A 16,484-nucleotide genomic window follows, 5' to 3' on the forward strand; every position below is an offset into this window, starting at 1 on the left:
TGAGTCACTGACGACTGTTTCATGTAACATTAATGTCAGAAAACAGGAACCTGAACACATCACGATGAAGAGGAGCAGCTGTGGTCTTCATCTGTAGCTCGCCTCAGCGTTATCTTTATATAAAGATGTGAGCTCATGTCGTCTTCTTCTCATCATCTTCACTTTATCAGACTTCAAAGTTCAGTCAGTCTCAGAATTTGAACTTTTAACAACTTAAAACTTTTTTTACTTAATTTTATCTGTAAACTGATGGAAAGTAACGAAGTACAACTTAAGTACTGTACTGTCATTCTGAGCTACATCTGCTTGATTATTTCCATATTCTGCTTCTTTATACTTCAGAGATGTTTCCACAGTCACAGTACTCGAGTAAAAGTCTTAAAGTATCTGATGTTAAATGTACTTAAGTATCAAAAGTAACAGTAACTGATCCGTATGTTTACATGTATGTGCTGTGAGTCAGCTGTTTCTATCTGACTGATGATAAAAATCAATTCATCTAAAAATGTGTCTCAGGTTTGAAACTGAAGACTGAAACTTTAAAACATCAGACTTGATATTATTCTGACAAAGACGCCAGAAAACTTTGGATCTGAACCAAAAGACACTTTTAGTGAGGTGACGAGGTCCAGCTGTGTCCTCCAGAGGAGACGCCTGAACTCATCACACATGATCTCATCTGCAGTCATCGGTGGCGTCGTGACGGTGACCAGCTGCAGTCATCGGTGGCGTCGTGACGGTGACCAGCTGGACGTGGCGCTGCAGCGTCACCATGTGTCACTGGAGCTCGTCGAGGCATCAGGATGTCTTACAGTAACAATATTCGCCCCCCCGACATGAAGTCAGCTGATATGAGCAGACGTGAAACATAAAAGTACGTGAGGCCGTGACACTGAGCTGAACGACATCACACTCAATGATTGGACAGAATGTAGCTGTGATGTCATCACTCCCTCCTGTGTGTGTTTCCTCCCCGGGTCGGGCAGGTCCGGGATCAGTGCACTGTTGTCACGTCTCCCCTCCAATATTGCACTCGTCCCGGCCTCCCCGGCCCAGGGGTCACGACCCCCCACAGTGACTGTCTGTGTCCTGAACGTGTCCTCCGTCCCTCAGGACCAGAGCAGGATTATCTTCAGTCTTCTGAGATGAATCATTCAAATGTCCTCACACACACACAGAGCTGTGGAGATGATGTGTGTCTGCAGCTAGCTGCAGTTAGCATCTCTCTGGTTCCTCTGTGGGATTATTGAACTGGATTCTGGATTATTACAGAAAATAATGTGAAGGTTCTGATCCGTCCAGGTTCTGTTCAGCAGATAATCTCCACAGATGAACTCCACTCTGTGATGTTTGAAGGTAAATTAAATGTGTAGCAGTAAAAAGCTAATGCTAGGCTACAAACAGACGACATCACGGTCACATGACTCAAACGTCTCCACCACTGAGCGTCTTACTGCACAATTACTATCCAGGTTTCTATAAACTGATCAATGCACAAGTTGTAAAGTCAGAGTGAGAACAGTGTGTAACTAAAGTGGGCCTGTAAAGACGGACTAGTGAGGAGACGAGTCTCCGTGTTCGCTGTGAGGACGTTTAATGTCCCCGACAACCTCTGTAGTCTCATTCAGACGCTTGTTAGCAACCGCTAACTGTTTTTAACACATGAAGAGCTTCATAATTAAAGTGTGGACATTAATGATGAGTTTATGTTGGAGAACAGAATAAATATGTTCAGCCTGTGGTGACCTCACAGCTGATTACACTCATTTAACTGGAAACACATTCAACACACTCAGACTTTGAGACGAGGGGACAGGAAGTGCTAACATGCTAACATGCTAACTGATCTCTAGAATTAGGACGACAGATGACATCACTCTCCTCATGTTCTGGATGAACTGAAGAACAAAGTCAGACGATGATCAACAAGAGGAGCTGTTAGGAAGTCATGGCTGAGTTTATTTCATAAAGTTATGTACATTTGAAAACACACAGAAACAAGTTAAAGAATATTCTGTGAAGCCGTCCGTCTGTAGCGTTAGCTCGTTAGCTCGTTAGCTGCTGTCGGTCTGTTCAGCTCAACTCATTTCAGTCCGACAGAGACGAGTCGTCCTCCATCTTGTTTCTCTAACAGACTCAGTGTTTGATGATGTACGGAGGCCCAGGAGGGTCACATCTGTCACCATGTGTTCAGGTGCTTCTCGTCAGCGTTTCCACAGACCGACACCTCAACACACACACACACAGACAGACACACGCGTGCGTGCACACACACAGACACACACACACTCTCACACACTTAAGCTGCAGTTAAAGTGGACTCAGAGAAGCTTCGGCTGTGTGTGTGTGTGTGTGTGAGTGTGTGTGTGTGTGTGTGTGTGTGTGTGTGTGTGGACAGTCTGTCTGCAGCTCTCAGACCTTTATGTGCATCAGAACTTGTTTCCGATGGTTCTGGAAGTCTTCCGGCACCGTGTCTGAAATAACAAACACATCCGTCTGTTAGTGAACGACACAGTTAAATGTGACGACACAACGACACAAACTTTCTTCATTTAAAAGTAAAAAACTCAGTGATGACAAAACCTAATTCAAAGTCATCAATATTATCAATTATCATGATCAATATTAGAGTCTGAAGGGAGACGTGGTGTCCCGTCACAAAGCATCAGACTTTTTTATTCAAACTTTTCATTAGTTTCCTTCAGAAAACATGAAAACAAGACAAGAGCAAAAAGAGCTCAACTAAAGACATCCCCCTTCCCACCCCAGGCAGCAAGGACACATCAATACAAGGACAGGCTCAGGACATCAGACTATGCCTGGACAGTGTAACAATAACATTAATTAGAATAAATAAGTAATAATTAGGAAAAAGTAGAATAAAGAAACGAAAAGAAAAAAAAGAAGAAGAAAAGGAACAGAGAAACACACACAGACATACGAGGCTCTAGAGATCAGTTTGGGGGCACAAAAAGTTATTAATTTTCTCTACTGAAGAAGTGCAGGAGGTGATAGTGGCTTTGCGTTGTGCTTTCTGGCTACTGACAGCTCCATGTACAAGATATCTAACAAAGAAAGTAGCCAGTGAGTCTGAGAAAGAGAATGAGGAGGTTGCCAGCGAAGTGCTAGCATCTTTTTGGCAGCTGTCAGGCTAGCAAATAAAGCAGGGTAATGGTAACTAGGTAAATTTAAAGCAGAGGTGTCATTCAATAAAAACAATTTGGGACAGTACGGGATTAATACATCAAAAAGTTTAGTCAGTGTTAAAGACACCATTTCCCAAAAAGTTGTGACTTCTGGACAATGCCAGTACATATGCATGAAAGATCCAACATCACGATTTGGGCAGAGATCACAGTTTGGGGATACAAGTTTCATTAGATGGAGTCTTCTAGGTGTAAGATAAATGATCATATTTTATGCTAGAAATAAGGTCCAGGTTGTAAAAAACGGTAGTTATCCTTTAAAAGAGCATAAACTTTGGATGTTAGACCTTTAGTTTTACCTCTGACATTTAGTAAAGAGTAAAGTGGATGAGTTGCCAAATTTTCACCCCATGGAACGCCATAAGTGCACATAGCTAGTCTGAGTCTAAGATAAAAGAAAAAAGAAGCGACATTGTACAGGGAACAATTATCAGCAAAAGATCTCATCCCATTTTCTTCCCAAACATCCATTATAATATTGACTCCCTGAGTAGACCATTGAGGGAGCGTGAACGGGGCTGGTGAGGTCAAAATTGTGAAAAGAGGGTTTATGAGAGTGCCATTTTAAAGAAATCTGACATTGTTTCTCTATTGCTCGCCATGTTGACAATAAAAAAGACATAATAGGACCATGTTGGCGTTGAGCACTCTTGGAAGGAAGAGCAGAGAAAACAAGGTCCTGTAGCCTATGTGGTTGAGCCAGATTTTCTTCGATCGGTCTCCAAGAGACCACCATAGATGGATCAAACCAAACAGATATTGGGCGAATTATATAGGACCAAGAGTACAATTTAAAATTTGGAACATTTAAACCCCCATTCCCTTTAAAGCACCCCAAAAAAATTGCGGGTCGTTAACAGAGTTTTCATTTATACTTATACATTTTTGTAACTCATCCTTAAAAAACTGACAAAAGTCCACATTACAAAGCAAAGATGAGTTAAAACGCCACCGTATGTTTTTTTGGGTGTGTTTTTAAGAGTTATCTTGGAAAGTACAATATTATGATCTGAAAGAGAAATAGGTAGAATCACTGCGCTACAAAGCATCAGACTTTGATTGTCTTCCACTGAGCTGATCCAGGCTGGTTCTGGTGGATGGAGACGGTTGTGTGTGTTCGGGTCTGAGTCGTACCGTTACACCTGTACCGCAGGTTGGACCAGATGATGTTTTCCTGGGAGAAACAGAAGACGCCGAGCCGGCCTCCTCTCATGCTGGTGTCGATCACAACGCCGGAGTCCGCCACCATGTCCATCCCCTCAAACAGCTTCACCCTGAGACAGAGACAGAGAGACAGTGAGACAGAGAGACAGAGAGACAGAGAGACAGGTGTCAGGAGCTGAAGTGTATCAGGGTCTTGTTCAGGACGGGGAGACGGGGCGTGAGGTGGACGGCGGTTCGATGCAGCGTCAGCAGTAATGTGGGCCTGACACCGTAGCTGAGCTGGTTCACCTGTGGATCTGTGTTCCCACCCTCACCTTTCCTCTGTGGGGGTCTGGGCTCAGCCTCAGAGAGGGAGGGGGGCTCGAGTACAGCCGCTGCTCCTTCGTATCTGAAGGGGTCAGCTGAGGTGGGTCAGCAGCTGGGAACAACTCCAGAACTCCTGGGAAGTGTTGTTGGGGAGAAGAACATCTGGAACACCCTGCTGGTACCACAGAACCAGCACCGGATGAGTCAAAGAAAAAGGATGGATGGATGGATGTGGTGACTGGTGGACTGTCACTGGTGGACTCACTGGAGGACCCACTGGTGGACTCACTGGAGGACCCACTGGTGGACTGTCACTGGTGGACTCACTGGAGGACCCACTGGTGGACTCACTGGAGGACCCACTGGTGGACTGTCACTGGTGGACTCACTGGAGGACCCACTGGTGGACTCACTGGAGGACCCACTGGTGGACTGTCACTGGTGGACTGTCACTGGTGGACTCACTGGTGGACCCACTGGTGGACTGTCACTGGTGGACTCACTGGTGGACCCACTGGTGGACTGTCACTGGTGGACTCACTGGAGGACCCACTGGTGGACTGTCAGTGGTGGACTGTCACTGGTGGACTCACTGGAGGACCCACTGGTGGACTGTCAGTGGTGGACTGTCACTGGTGGACTCACTGCTGGACTGTCACTGGTGGACTGTCACTGGTGGACTCACTGCTGGACTGTTACCGGTGGACTGTCACTGGAGGACTGTCACTGGTGGACTCACTGCTGGACTGTTACTGGTGGACTGTCACTGGTGGACTCACTGGTGGACTGTCACTGGTGGACTGTCACTGGTGGACTCACTGGTGGACTGTCACTGGTGGACTGTCACTGGTGGACTCACTGCTGGACTGTTACTGGTGGACTGTCACTGGTGGACTCACCGGTGGACTGTCACTGGTGGACTGTCACTGGTGGACTCACTGCTGGACTGTTACTGGTGGAGTGTCACTGGTGGACTCACTGGAGGACTGTCACTGGTGGACTCACTGGTGGACTGTCACTGGTGGACTCACTGCTGGACTGTTACTGGTGGACTGTCACTGGTGGACTCACTGGTGGACTGTCACTGGTGGACTCACTGCTGGACTGTTACTGGTGGACTGTCACTGGTGGACTCACTGGTGGACTGTCACTGGTGGACTCACTGCTGGACTGTTACTGGTGGACTGTCACTGGTGGACTCACTGGTGGACTCACTGGAGGACTGTCACTGGTGGACTCACTGGTGGACTGTCACTGAGGGACTCACTGGAGGACTGTCACTGGTGGACTCACTGCTGGACTGTTACTGGTGGACTGTCACTGGTGGACTCACGGGTGGACTGTCACTGGTGGACTCACTGGAGGACTGTCACTGGTGGACTGTCACTGGTGGACTGTCACTGGAGGACTGTCACTGGTGGACTGTCACTGGAGGACCCACTGGAGGACTGTCACTGGTGGACTGTCACTGGTGGACTCACTGGTGGACTGTCACTGGAGGACCCACTGGAGGACTGTCACTGGTGGACTCACTGCTGGACTGTTACTGGTGGACTGTCACTGGTGGACTCACGGGTGGACTGTCACTGGTGGACTCACTGGAGGACTGTCACTGGTGGACTGTCACTGGTGGACTGTCACTGGAGGACTGTCACTGGTGGACTGTCACTGGAGGACCCACTGGAGGACTGTCACTGGTGGACTGTCACTGGTGGACTCACTGGTGGACTGTCACTGGAGGACCCACTGGAGGACTGTCACTGGTGGACTGTCACTGGTGGACTGTCACTGGTGGACTCACTGCTGGACTGTTACTGGTGGACTGTCACTGGTGGACTCACTGGTGGACTGTCACTGGAGGACTGTCACTGGTGGACTCACTGCTGGACTGTTACTGGTGGACTGTCACTGGTGGACTCACTGGTGGACTGTCACTGGAGGACTGTCACTGGTGGACTGTCACTGGAGGACCCACTGGACCCATTTATACGGTCAGCATCAGGCCTGATGAAGATCCTAATGTGAATAAACTGTGATGAGACCTCACACACGGTCCTTTATATCAGTCTGCTCTCTGCTTTACTCAGACTGCTACAGAGATCATTGAACAAGATGACACAATGTGAGGAAACATCAGGAGATCATTTCTTTTTTTTATATTTAAACAAAAAGATACATATTTTCATTATGTACTCTATTGTAGAATTAGGTAGAAAATTAGGACATATGCGGTAAGAAAAAAAAACAAAAACAGAAGAATAACAGTCATGGTTACCTGCATCTATTATCCAAAATAAAGTACATACATTCGAGTCAGTCAAGCCTTAAGCATCGTTCACTCCATTTCTCCCACTTACTCATGAAGACATTTCCTCTCATTCTAAGCCGATGGCTCATTCTCTCCATAATGCAGACCTCTCTTATGATCTCCAGCCACTGCGTTGTAGTGGGTGGTTCGGCCTTGCACCAGTTCCTTGTTATTGCTTTTTTACATCGGACCAATAACATCTTGGTTAGATATCTATCTTTTTCTGGAACATAGTTATTCAAACTACCAAGATACATGACTTTACATTCTCTGGGTATTACATATCCCAAAATGTCTTTCATCACTTTCTGACACTTTCCCAGAACAGGTTAAGTTCATGACACTCCCAGAAGATGTGTGTGTGGTTTGCTTCTCTCTCTCCACATAACCGCCAACATGAATGCTGGGAACCAGTGTGCTTACTCTTCAGTTTAGGTGTAATGAAGTAACGGGTCAGGTTTTTCCATCCAAATTCCCTCCATGTTCTTGAATTTGTAGTTGTGTGTTGTGTTTCACACATATCATGCCATTCTTCCAGCGTAATGTTTACGTTCAGCTCCCTCTCCCACTTCTCTTTAATGTATAGAGTAGAAGCAACTTCTGCGTCTCTCAGACTTTGGTACAGTACTGAGACTGCCTTGAGTTTACTTCCACTGTATGTCCTGGTCATTACATCAAGTACACCATTTGAAGTTTTCAGTTTGTATTTCCTTTGTAAAATAGTCTCTGAACCGTAAGTATCTAAAATGGTCCTTGTTTTCTAATCCACAACTCGTTTTTAACTCCTGGAAGTTCATTAGACTCCCATTCTTTGTTAATGTAGACATGGCCGTGAGCCCTTTCCCACCCCCGTCCCTGAAGCTGTGGTCACTTACGCTTAAGCAATTTTACATCTCTCTCTAATTTGTGTTGTTTGATAAAATCAAACCAGATATTCAATGTGTGCAAAGTTATTGGATCGATCATGTCTTGCAGTGACTTACCCGCCACCACCCTCTCAATGTCTTTCCACTTTGCAGTACAGCCTTCGTCACACCACTTGACCACTGGTCTGAGTTGTGCTGCACGGTAATAGTCTTTCATATTGGGGAGTGCCGTACCTCCTTTATCTTTTTCCAATTGTAGTGTACAATATTTTATCTGCGGGTTTTTGCCGTTCCATACAAATCTGGAGATCATTTTATCCCAGATTGAAACTTTTCTTGTGAAAACCCAACAGGTAGACATTGAAAAAAATATAGTAGTCTACTAAAATGTTCATTTTAATTACTTGAATTCTTGAGTTGAAATCTAATGGCAGGGTCGACCAGGTTTCTATGTCTCTATTAATGTGAAGATGGATCTGGTCATAATTTGCTTTATAAAGGTGAGCAAGCTGTTTTGTTAGAGTCACACCCAGATATTTAATAGTTTTTGATTGCCATTTTAATTGGTAAGTTCTCTTGATTTGTGGGGATGGGGTATTATTAAAGGTCAAGATCTGTTTTATTTACATTTATTTTGTATCCTGAGTGTTCGCTGAATTCATTTATAAGATGCATCAGCTGAGTAAAAGTCGTATTGGGGCTGTCCAGGTATATCATAATATCGTCAGCAAATAGACATATTTTCTGTTCCTGTCCATTAATATTAATCCCTTTTATTTCCTCACTCTGTCTGATCGCCTGGGCTAGTGGCTCAATATATACAGCAAAGAGGAGCGGGGATAAGCAGCATCCCTGTCGCGTACCTCTTCCTAACATTATTCTTTCTGTCAGGCTCCCATTAACTTTTATTCTGGCTGTAGGATTTTTATAGATAGTTTTAATACAATTAATTGAGTTTTTATTAAATCCGAATTGTTCAAGTACTAAATATAGGAAGTCCCAACTTACACTATCAAAGGCTTTTTCAGCGTCGAGACTTAACGTAAAACAGCACTATTTTTATCAGCTCGTATTGTGTTAATTATCTGGATGGTCCTCCTGATGCTATCTTGTGTTTGGCGCCCTGCGATAAAGCCGGTTTGGTCTTCGTCACTAGGTCATTTATACATTTTCCATACCTTTGTGCTATGATAGATGTATATATCTTGTAGTCCACATTAAGAACCGATGTTGGCCTAAAGTTGTTACAATATTCTGTGTCTTTTCCACCTTTGGGAATTATTGAGATTATTGCCTCTCTCCACGATGGGGGCAAGTGGCCTTCTTTGAGAGTGCAATTAAAGGAAGCTGCGAGGAGAGGTATCAGTTCCTCCTTAAACGTTCTGTACCAGTCCGATGGAATATAGCCTTGGATATTTCCTCAGGTGTTACAGGAGCTGTGAGGTCGTTGTTCTGTAGCTCTCCAATAGCTGGCAAATCGAGTGAGTTGAGAAACTGTCTTTTTTCCTCCTCACTGGATGAGGGTAGTTATGTATATAAGTTTTTGTAGTAATCTTTAAATATTTTTTCTATTTCTGCAACATTGTATTTTAATTGGTCTGATTGAGGATCCCTGATGTTGTGTATTGTATTTAGCGCCTGTTGTAAGTTTTTTCTCTATCTCGCCACTCAGAATTTTGTCTATTTCCCCTTTTATGGTCTTCATTTCCTGTTGGAGTTGAATATTTTGGGTGTTTTGATATTTTATTTCCGGGTTTTTTAATTTTCCTGTCAGATCAAGATAAGCCGCTTGTTTTAGTTTCTTTTGATTTGATGTTATAGCTATTAATTTTCCTCTGATTACGGCCTTTAAAGTGTCCCATAGGATAGTCGGGTTTATTTCGTCTGTAGCATTTTCTTCGATGCATCTTTTCATTTCCTTCCTAATTTGCTCAATTATTATCTTATTGTTCATTATGCCACTGTTCAGTCTCCAGGTTGTGTTTTTATGTCTATTATTAATATGCACAGTTAAATGTACCGTGTTGTGGTCTGAAATTTAATTTTACGTTCTTTCACCTTGTGCATGTCCCAGTTATTCATAAATACATAGTCTATTCTAGAATGGGTGCTGTGAGTGTTGAACAGTGTGTGTAGTCTTTCTCTGGGTGGAGTCCTCTCCATACATCTGCTGTACCCTGTTCCTTCAATGACATACTCATGAATTTAGATAGGTGAGTCTTACTTCTTCTTGTGCTTGTCGTGTCTATCCTATGATCCAGAATTGCATTAAAATCCCAGCACACATCATAATACCCTCCGATTCTGATGCTATAATTGTAAATAGAGTTTTAAAAAAATGTTTGTCACTTTCTGGCGGGGCATATACATTGATTAATGTGACTATCTTGTTCTCTAATTTTCCTTTAACAAGAACAAATCGTCCCTCTTCATCATTAATTTATTTCAAGCATTCAAAATTGATTGCGCTTTGTATCATTATCGCAACCCCTCTTTTACGGCATAGAACAGTTTGACGTAGAACAGGGAACAGTTTCACTTCCAAAGGTAGGCACTGTCAGCATATCTTGTAGTATGCTCTGTTGTTTTATAGACTGAAGTAGAGCTTCTTTTGCCTCTTTGTTCCAGTTTTCTAGCTCTTCGATTCTCTGTTCGGTCTCCGTGATTCTCGTAGTTTGTGTGGCTAGCTCCGTTGTTGTTTCTGTGAGCCGCTGGTTAATGTCCTCACCCTGCATATTGTCTGCTATATCGCCTCCGTCTTCGTTGGTCAATTCGGGTTGTTTTTTCGGGTTCTTTTGGTTTGTTTGTCTTCTTGGTTTTCCTCCCCTTTCCATCTCTGCTTCAGATGTATCTATTTCTATCACATTAATCGAATTTGGGGGGGTTTTATCGAGTATTGATCGGGAGCTAGTTACCTATGCTGCCATCTTGGAAGTCAGGAGATCATTTCTAAACACTTTCTATCCAATCAAACCTCCAGAGTTCAGAGAAAACCTGAGCAGCAGCTCACAGAGCTGAACTGTGGGCGAGAGAGGGGCGAGAGAGCACAGACAGACAGAGAGAGAGACAGACTCTCTCTCTCCTCAGCGCTGTGAAAAGACTTCCTCCTCTTTCATTTCTGTCTGTTCTTTCTCTCCTACTGACCGACTGAACAATGTGAGTCCAGACTGAAACCACTTCTGATCAATAATCAGCTGATTCATTCACTCTGTCTGTCTGTCTGTGTGTCTGTGTGTCTGTCTGTCTGTGTGTCTGTCTGTCTGCCTCCTTCTTCACTCTCACATGTACTTTATGTTTTATGTGAAAAACTTGTCCAGTTCGTCTCTCTGTCTCATCTGCATATCAACGGTTGCCGAGGCAGATTCTTGCCAGGGCTTTGGTTGTCATGGAGACGAGTACAATAGAGTACCGGGGGCCCCGGGGCCCACAAAGACGGTTCAGAGGGGCAAGAATGCAGTAAAAAGTAGAGACAGAGACGACAGGCAGGCACAGCTGCAGACTGACACAGAGTACTGAGTACTGCTGCACAGTACTGCACAGTACTGCTGCACAGTACTGCACAGTACTGCACAGTACTGCAGTAGCAGAAAAGATTGCAATAAAAGGTAGAAAAGGGAGACGAAATAGATGCAGACTGATAGAGTACTCAAAATATTGCAGTATCAGAACTACTGAGTACTTCGGTATCAGAACTACAGGGACTAAGCCGGCTCCAAGTTCTGGTCCAGGTTCTGGTCTCACCTGATGTAGCCCACCTGCGGCCGGTGGCTGAGCTGCCAGCGGTACGAGGTTTTATCCTTCCAGCCGACGTTTCGTGGGTCCTTCCACAGCAGCGTCACCTCTCCAGGTGTGTCTCCGGTGTGCCACAGGGCGTTCCTCAGGTACTCTCCTGGTCCGGTCCGAGACTTCACCGCCTGCAGGACCAACAGACCATCAGTTAACTCTCTCTCTCACTTCATGATTCCTTCAGTCACCTCTGCTGGAACAGGACAACATGTAGGAATCAAAGCTGTGACATCCTGACTGATGAGACCGGAGCTAGAAACCATCAGTGTTCAAGATCAGAGTGTGGTGAAACATCTGATCTGTGCCACCTGGTGGCAGCAGAGAGCTTCATAGTCTCTGTAACACCTCAGACCACTGAACACCAACGAACAAGAGCAATAACAGCAGTGGAGACAGAAGAGACAGTAGAGACCAGGAGAGACCTTGAGCTGCAGGGCGGGCTGGGCCATGGCCCTGAAGGGGAGCGACTGCCAGTACGTCTGCTCCGTCTGTTTCCACATCACCACGTAGAAACTCGATGAGTCCTGATACCCAAAGATGAAGCCGGCGTAGTCGTCGTCGGTTACCGTGTTGACGTGGAAAGTCCCCTCAAAGTCGACGCCGTTAAACGCAGTGTAGCCTGCAGACGCACAGAGGAGGAGACGGTCTACAGTCAGACCAGGAGCAGACCTCAGCTGGGTCCTGGGTTAAATAAAGATTCAGTAAAAACACATACCAACAGCAAGACCAGGATCACTGTTCATCGTCTGGACTATCTCCATACCCTGAAGACAAAACACAGCCGTGAGAGGAGACATCTGAACACCAGGTCAGAGTTGATCACCAATGAGGAGACACCAAACTGGTTTTACAGCAACACTATGCAAATCAACCCGTCCATCACTGAGACAAACAGACTCCATGTTTCTACACAAAGACACAAAGAAGTTCATGTAGAACATTTACTGAACTTACAAGAAGGAGACAATGATTCAGAGTTTCACAACGTCTCTTCAGTCAGTCTCAGGTTGTCCATCTGGTTTCAGTGTCCCTCTGAAGGTGTCATCAGGCTCAAACAGCCTGTTTCTTGTTAGAGAGGACAAGGTGAGGCTCACCTGGTTCAGGACCACCCAGTTGGGGTCAATCTGGGCGTCGCCCTCGGGGTCCAGGATGACCGTCTGATAGGCTCTGAAGTCTGTCAGAGTGACCTCGGCGCTCTCCGGACACACGTCGATCAAATCCATCACAGCGTCGTTATCAAAGTCGTTCTCACAGACGTCTCCCACACCGTTCACTGAGAGACAGACAGACAGACACAGTCAGACAGACAGTTGATCGGTGACGTCTGTCCTCTGCTGATGTCTGTCTCAGGTTCTTACCATCCGAGTCTTTCTGATTGGGGTTGACGATGAGTCGACAGTTGTCGTAGTCGTCGAGGACGCCGTCGTTGTCGTCGTCGTGGTCGCAGTCGTCTCCAAGGCCGTCATTGTCAGAGTCCAGCTGGGAGCTGTTGGGGACGTCTGGACAGTTGTCTCTGCTGTCCTGGTGGCCGTCTCCATCCCTGCAGGGAGACACTGTCTCATTATCGTCTCTGCGTTTTCATTTCCTGTTCTGGATTCAACTGGTTTCATACACTGCTGTTCTCTGAGGGTTCACTGTGTGTGTGTGTGTGTGTGTGTGTGTGTGTGTGTGTGTGTGTGAGACATACGTGTCCTGGTTGGTGTCACAAACGTCTCCCACCAGGTCGTTGTCGATGTCCGTCTGGAGAACAGAGACGTTTATGAGGACATGTGTGACCTGAAGCTTGTTACTGGTTATTTTTTTACTGACAGGAAGCAGCATGACAGAAGGTGACGGAGGTTTTCCTCCTCCCACGATCCGACGCCACTGAAAGGTTCAGCTCTATGAACCCGATAACATGTAAACAGTACAGAATACATACAACAAATACATGAATAAGGAAAATGATAAAGTAAACAAGTAAATGAAATAAAAATGTAAAAAAAAACAACAATGAGAAAATAAAATAAATACATTTTAAATAAATAAATAAATAAATAAATAAATAAATGGGGGGGACTCAGTCGTCACAATCAGGCAGAGACGTCGAAGATTCAATATAATTTAAGAGAGGTCTCCAAGTCAATTCAAAATGACCTAAGGAGCCCTTGAGGGAAAATCTAAGCTTTTCAAGTTTAATGGACAGTAGCACCTCTTTCACCCACCTGCTGTGAGATGGAGGTTGAGGGTGTTTCCAATTAAGAAGTATGAGTCACCTGGCCAACAGGTTGGCAAAGGCAAGAACAGTTTGCATAACTTTAGAGCCAAGAGGTTGCAGGGGGGAACCAAAAAGAGTATTAAAGATTTCAGACCAAAATGTGGCAAGCCTGGGACAAAACCAAAACATATGGGAATGGTCGGCTGGAGATTGTTTGCACCTATTACATGAATCAGGTATATTGGGGTAAATCCGAGATAACCTCATATTAGTATAATGAACTTTGTGTACAACTTCACACTGTAGGAGGCCGTGCCTCGCACAGATTGAAGAGGAGTGAACCAACCGTAAAACTTGTTGCCAATAATCATCGGGCAGCGTGGTTCCAAGCTCTTGCTCCCAGGAATCCTTGGGACCGGAAGCTGGGGTGTCAATAGCAGAATTAATAAGGCTGTAAATGCTAGAAATTAGCCGCTTTTATTTAGGATCAAGAGCCAATAATGAGTCAACTAAAGTTTCAGGGGGACGGCTAGGGAATTTGGGGTTCTGATTCTGAATAAAATGCCTTGCCTGAAAAAACGAAAAAGGTGGGATTTGTGCAGGTCAAATTTTGTTGAGAGCTCAGAAAAGGACATAAAAGTCCCTTGGTTGTAAAGGTCCCTAAATTTAGTTATCCCTTTGGCAGGACTAGGTGTTTGTTTACAATGGGGGAGAGGTCTGAGGCTCTATGGAGGCCTAGGCTTTTCCTAATTTGAATCCAGATTCTAACAGAGTTAGTTACCACTGGGTTTGAGGTAAAGTTGGAGGCAGTCAAAGGGAGTTGGGAGCAAACCAGAGAGTGAAGGGAAAGTTTAGAGGATGCTAGTTCCATATCTACCCAAGCAGGCGCTCTTCATCTACTGTGTTGGTAATCCAGTATAAATGTTTATGAACATTACAGGACCAGTAATAGTGTAAGAAATTGGGCAACACTAAGCCACCTAGAGCCTTTGGGAGCTGTAGGACTGATCTTCTGATGCGTGGATTTTTATTGCCCCAGAGGAAGGAACTTATTAATTGATCGAGTGATCTAAAAAAAATACTGTTTAATAAGGACGGGGATATGTGAAAAGAGATATAGAAACTTGGGTAAAACAACCATTTTAACTAAACTAGCACGACCTACTAGGGATGGAGCGAGACCAGATCGTCTGTCAAAGTCTAGTTTACACCTCTCAAGGAGAGGAGCAAAATTTTGGGAGAAAAGTTGATTGACTGAATTTGTAACATGCACCCCCAAGTTTTTAAATCCGTCTGTAACATATTTGAAAGGGAAAAAAGCAGGGGGTATATTTCTGGCCAGATAGTTGATGGGGAGAAGTTCGCTCATGTGGAAGTTAAGCTTATAACCTGAATATGACCCAAATTTATCTAAGACATTTAGAAACACTGGGAGAGAGGCAGCTGGATTAGACATGTATAAAAGGAGCTCATCGGCATACAATGATAATTTATGAACTGTACCAGCTCTGGTGATGCCCTCAAACCCACCCTCCTGACGCAGCCAGATGGCTAAAGGCTCAATAGCCATGGCAAATAGGGTTCTGGTTCCACGTTAGAGGGGAAATGGGGCGGACTGGAGTCCATTTGTGTGGACGGAGGCGACTGGGTTGGGGTAAAGCAATTTGATCCAAGATAAAAATTCTGGGGTGAAGCCAAATTTCTGCAAAACAAAAAAAAGGAAGCTCCACTCCACCCTGTCGAAGGCCTTTTCTGCATCTAGCGAGAAAATCACTTCCGGGATAGTCGAACTGGGAGCACTAATGATATTTAAGAGCCTCCTTGTGTTATGAAATGAGTGCCCTCCAAGCATGAAACCTGTTTGGTCAGTTGATATTATATTTGATAGGACTTGCTGTAGTCGCTGGGCTAGGATTTTTGAGAGGATCTTTAGGTCAACTTTTAAGAAAGAAATGGGCCTATAGCTACCGCACATAAGAGGGTCTTTATCACACTTAAGCAGGAGAGAAATAGAGGCCTCCGACAGGGTGGGAGGTGGGCGGCCCTCAGCAAAGGATTCATTATACATTCCCTGGAGGGCTGGAGCAATGGTGGCAGAGAACAGCTTAAAAAACTCAACAGTGAACCCATCGGGGCCAGTTTTACCATTCTGAAGTGACATAATCGCCTCCTGTACTTCCCTGACAGAAATTGGATTTCCCAGTTCCCTACACAAATCCTCATTTATTTTAGGAAAAACAAGGGTTGGAGCTGTAGCATACAAATTGTCAATTTTAAACATCTCCTTGGTGAGTGTCTCTGACTCTATCCTTTCTGCCTTCTTTAGGGATGAAACGTACGATATAATTTGCTCGTGCATAAACGCCTCAAAGTTTCCACAGAGTGCGTCTAGAGATCTCTGGAGAATCATTAGTATCAAAGAACAAGGAGATCTGCGTATGAAGGAAGTCTTTAAAGGAAGCTTGTGCTAGCAAAGAAGAGTTAAGTCTCCACGGTCTGGAGGGTGGGACAGGCCTAGGGAAGCTAATATCCACAGATACAGGGGCGTGGTCCGAGATAACAACGCTATGGTACTGACATGAGAGGACCTCTGATAAGAAATAATTATCCAAGAGAAAAAAATCTATCCGCGAATATGAATGATGGACATG

At 44.8% G+C, this 16,484-nt stretch overlaps 1 protein-coding gene across 2 annotated transcripts in view; it reads right to left on the reverse strand.

The window, feature by feature from the left end:
• Positions 1-1,934: 1,934 nt before the first annotated feature.
• Positions 1,935-16,484, reverse strand: part of thbs3a (thrombospondin 3a) — a gene marked incomplete at its 3' end in the record, with an annotated part of 26,893 nt that continues 12,343 nt past the window's right edge. The window contains exons 14-21 of one of the 2 annotated variants that reach the window (XM_084358012.1): positions 13,324-13,376; positions 12,995-13,176; positions 12,731-12,909; positions 12,352-12,400; positions 12,059-12,255; positions 11,592-11,764; positions 4,341-4,480; positions 1,935-2,474 (exon numbers count right to left, since the gene is read on the reverse strand). In XM_084358012.1, coding sequence (XP_084214138.1) covers positions 2,413-2,474; positions 4,341-4,480; positions 11,592-11,764; positions 12,059-12,255; positions 12,352-12,400; positions 12,731-12,909; positions 12,995-13,176; positions 13,324-13,376 — 1,035 coding nt within the window. Of the gene's footprint in view, positions 2,475-4,340; positions 4,481-11,587; positions 11,765-12,058; positions 12,256-12,351; positions 12,401-12,730; positions 12,910-12,994; positions 13,177-13,323; positions 13,377-16,484 lie in introns of those variants that run through there. The other variant, XM_084358011.1, reaches the window with a different exon arrangement.

The sequence above is a fragment of the Pagrus pagrus genome (assembly GCF_965226575.1).
Source record: "Pagrus pagrus genome assembly, chromosome: 7".
Lineage (NCBI taxonomy): Eukaryota > Metazoa > Chordata > Actinopteri > Spariformes > Sparidae > Pagrus > Pagrus pagrus.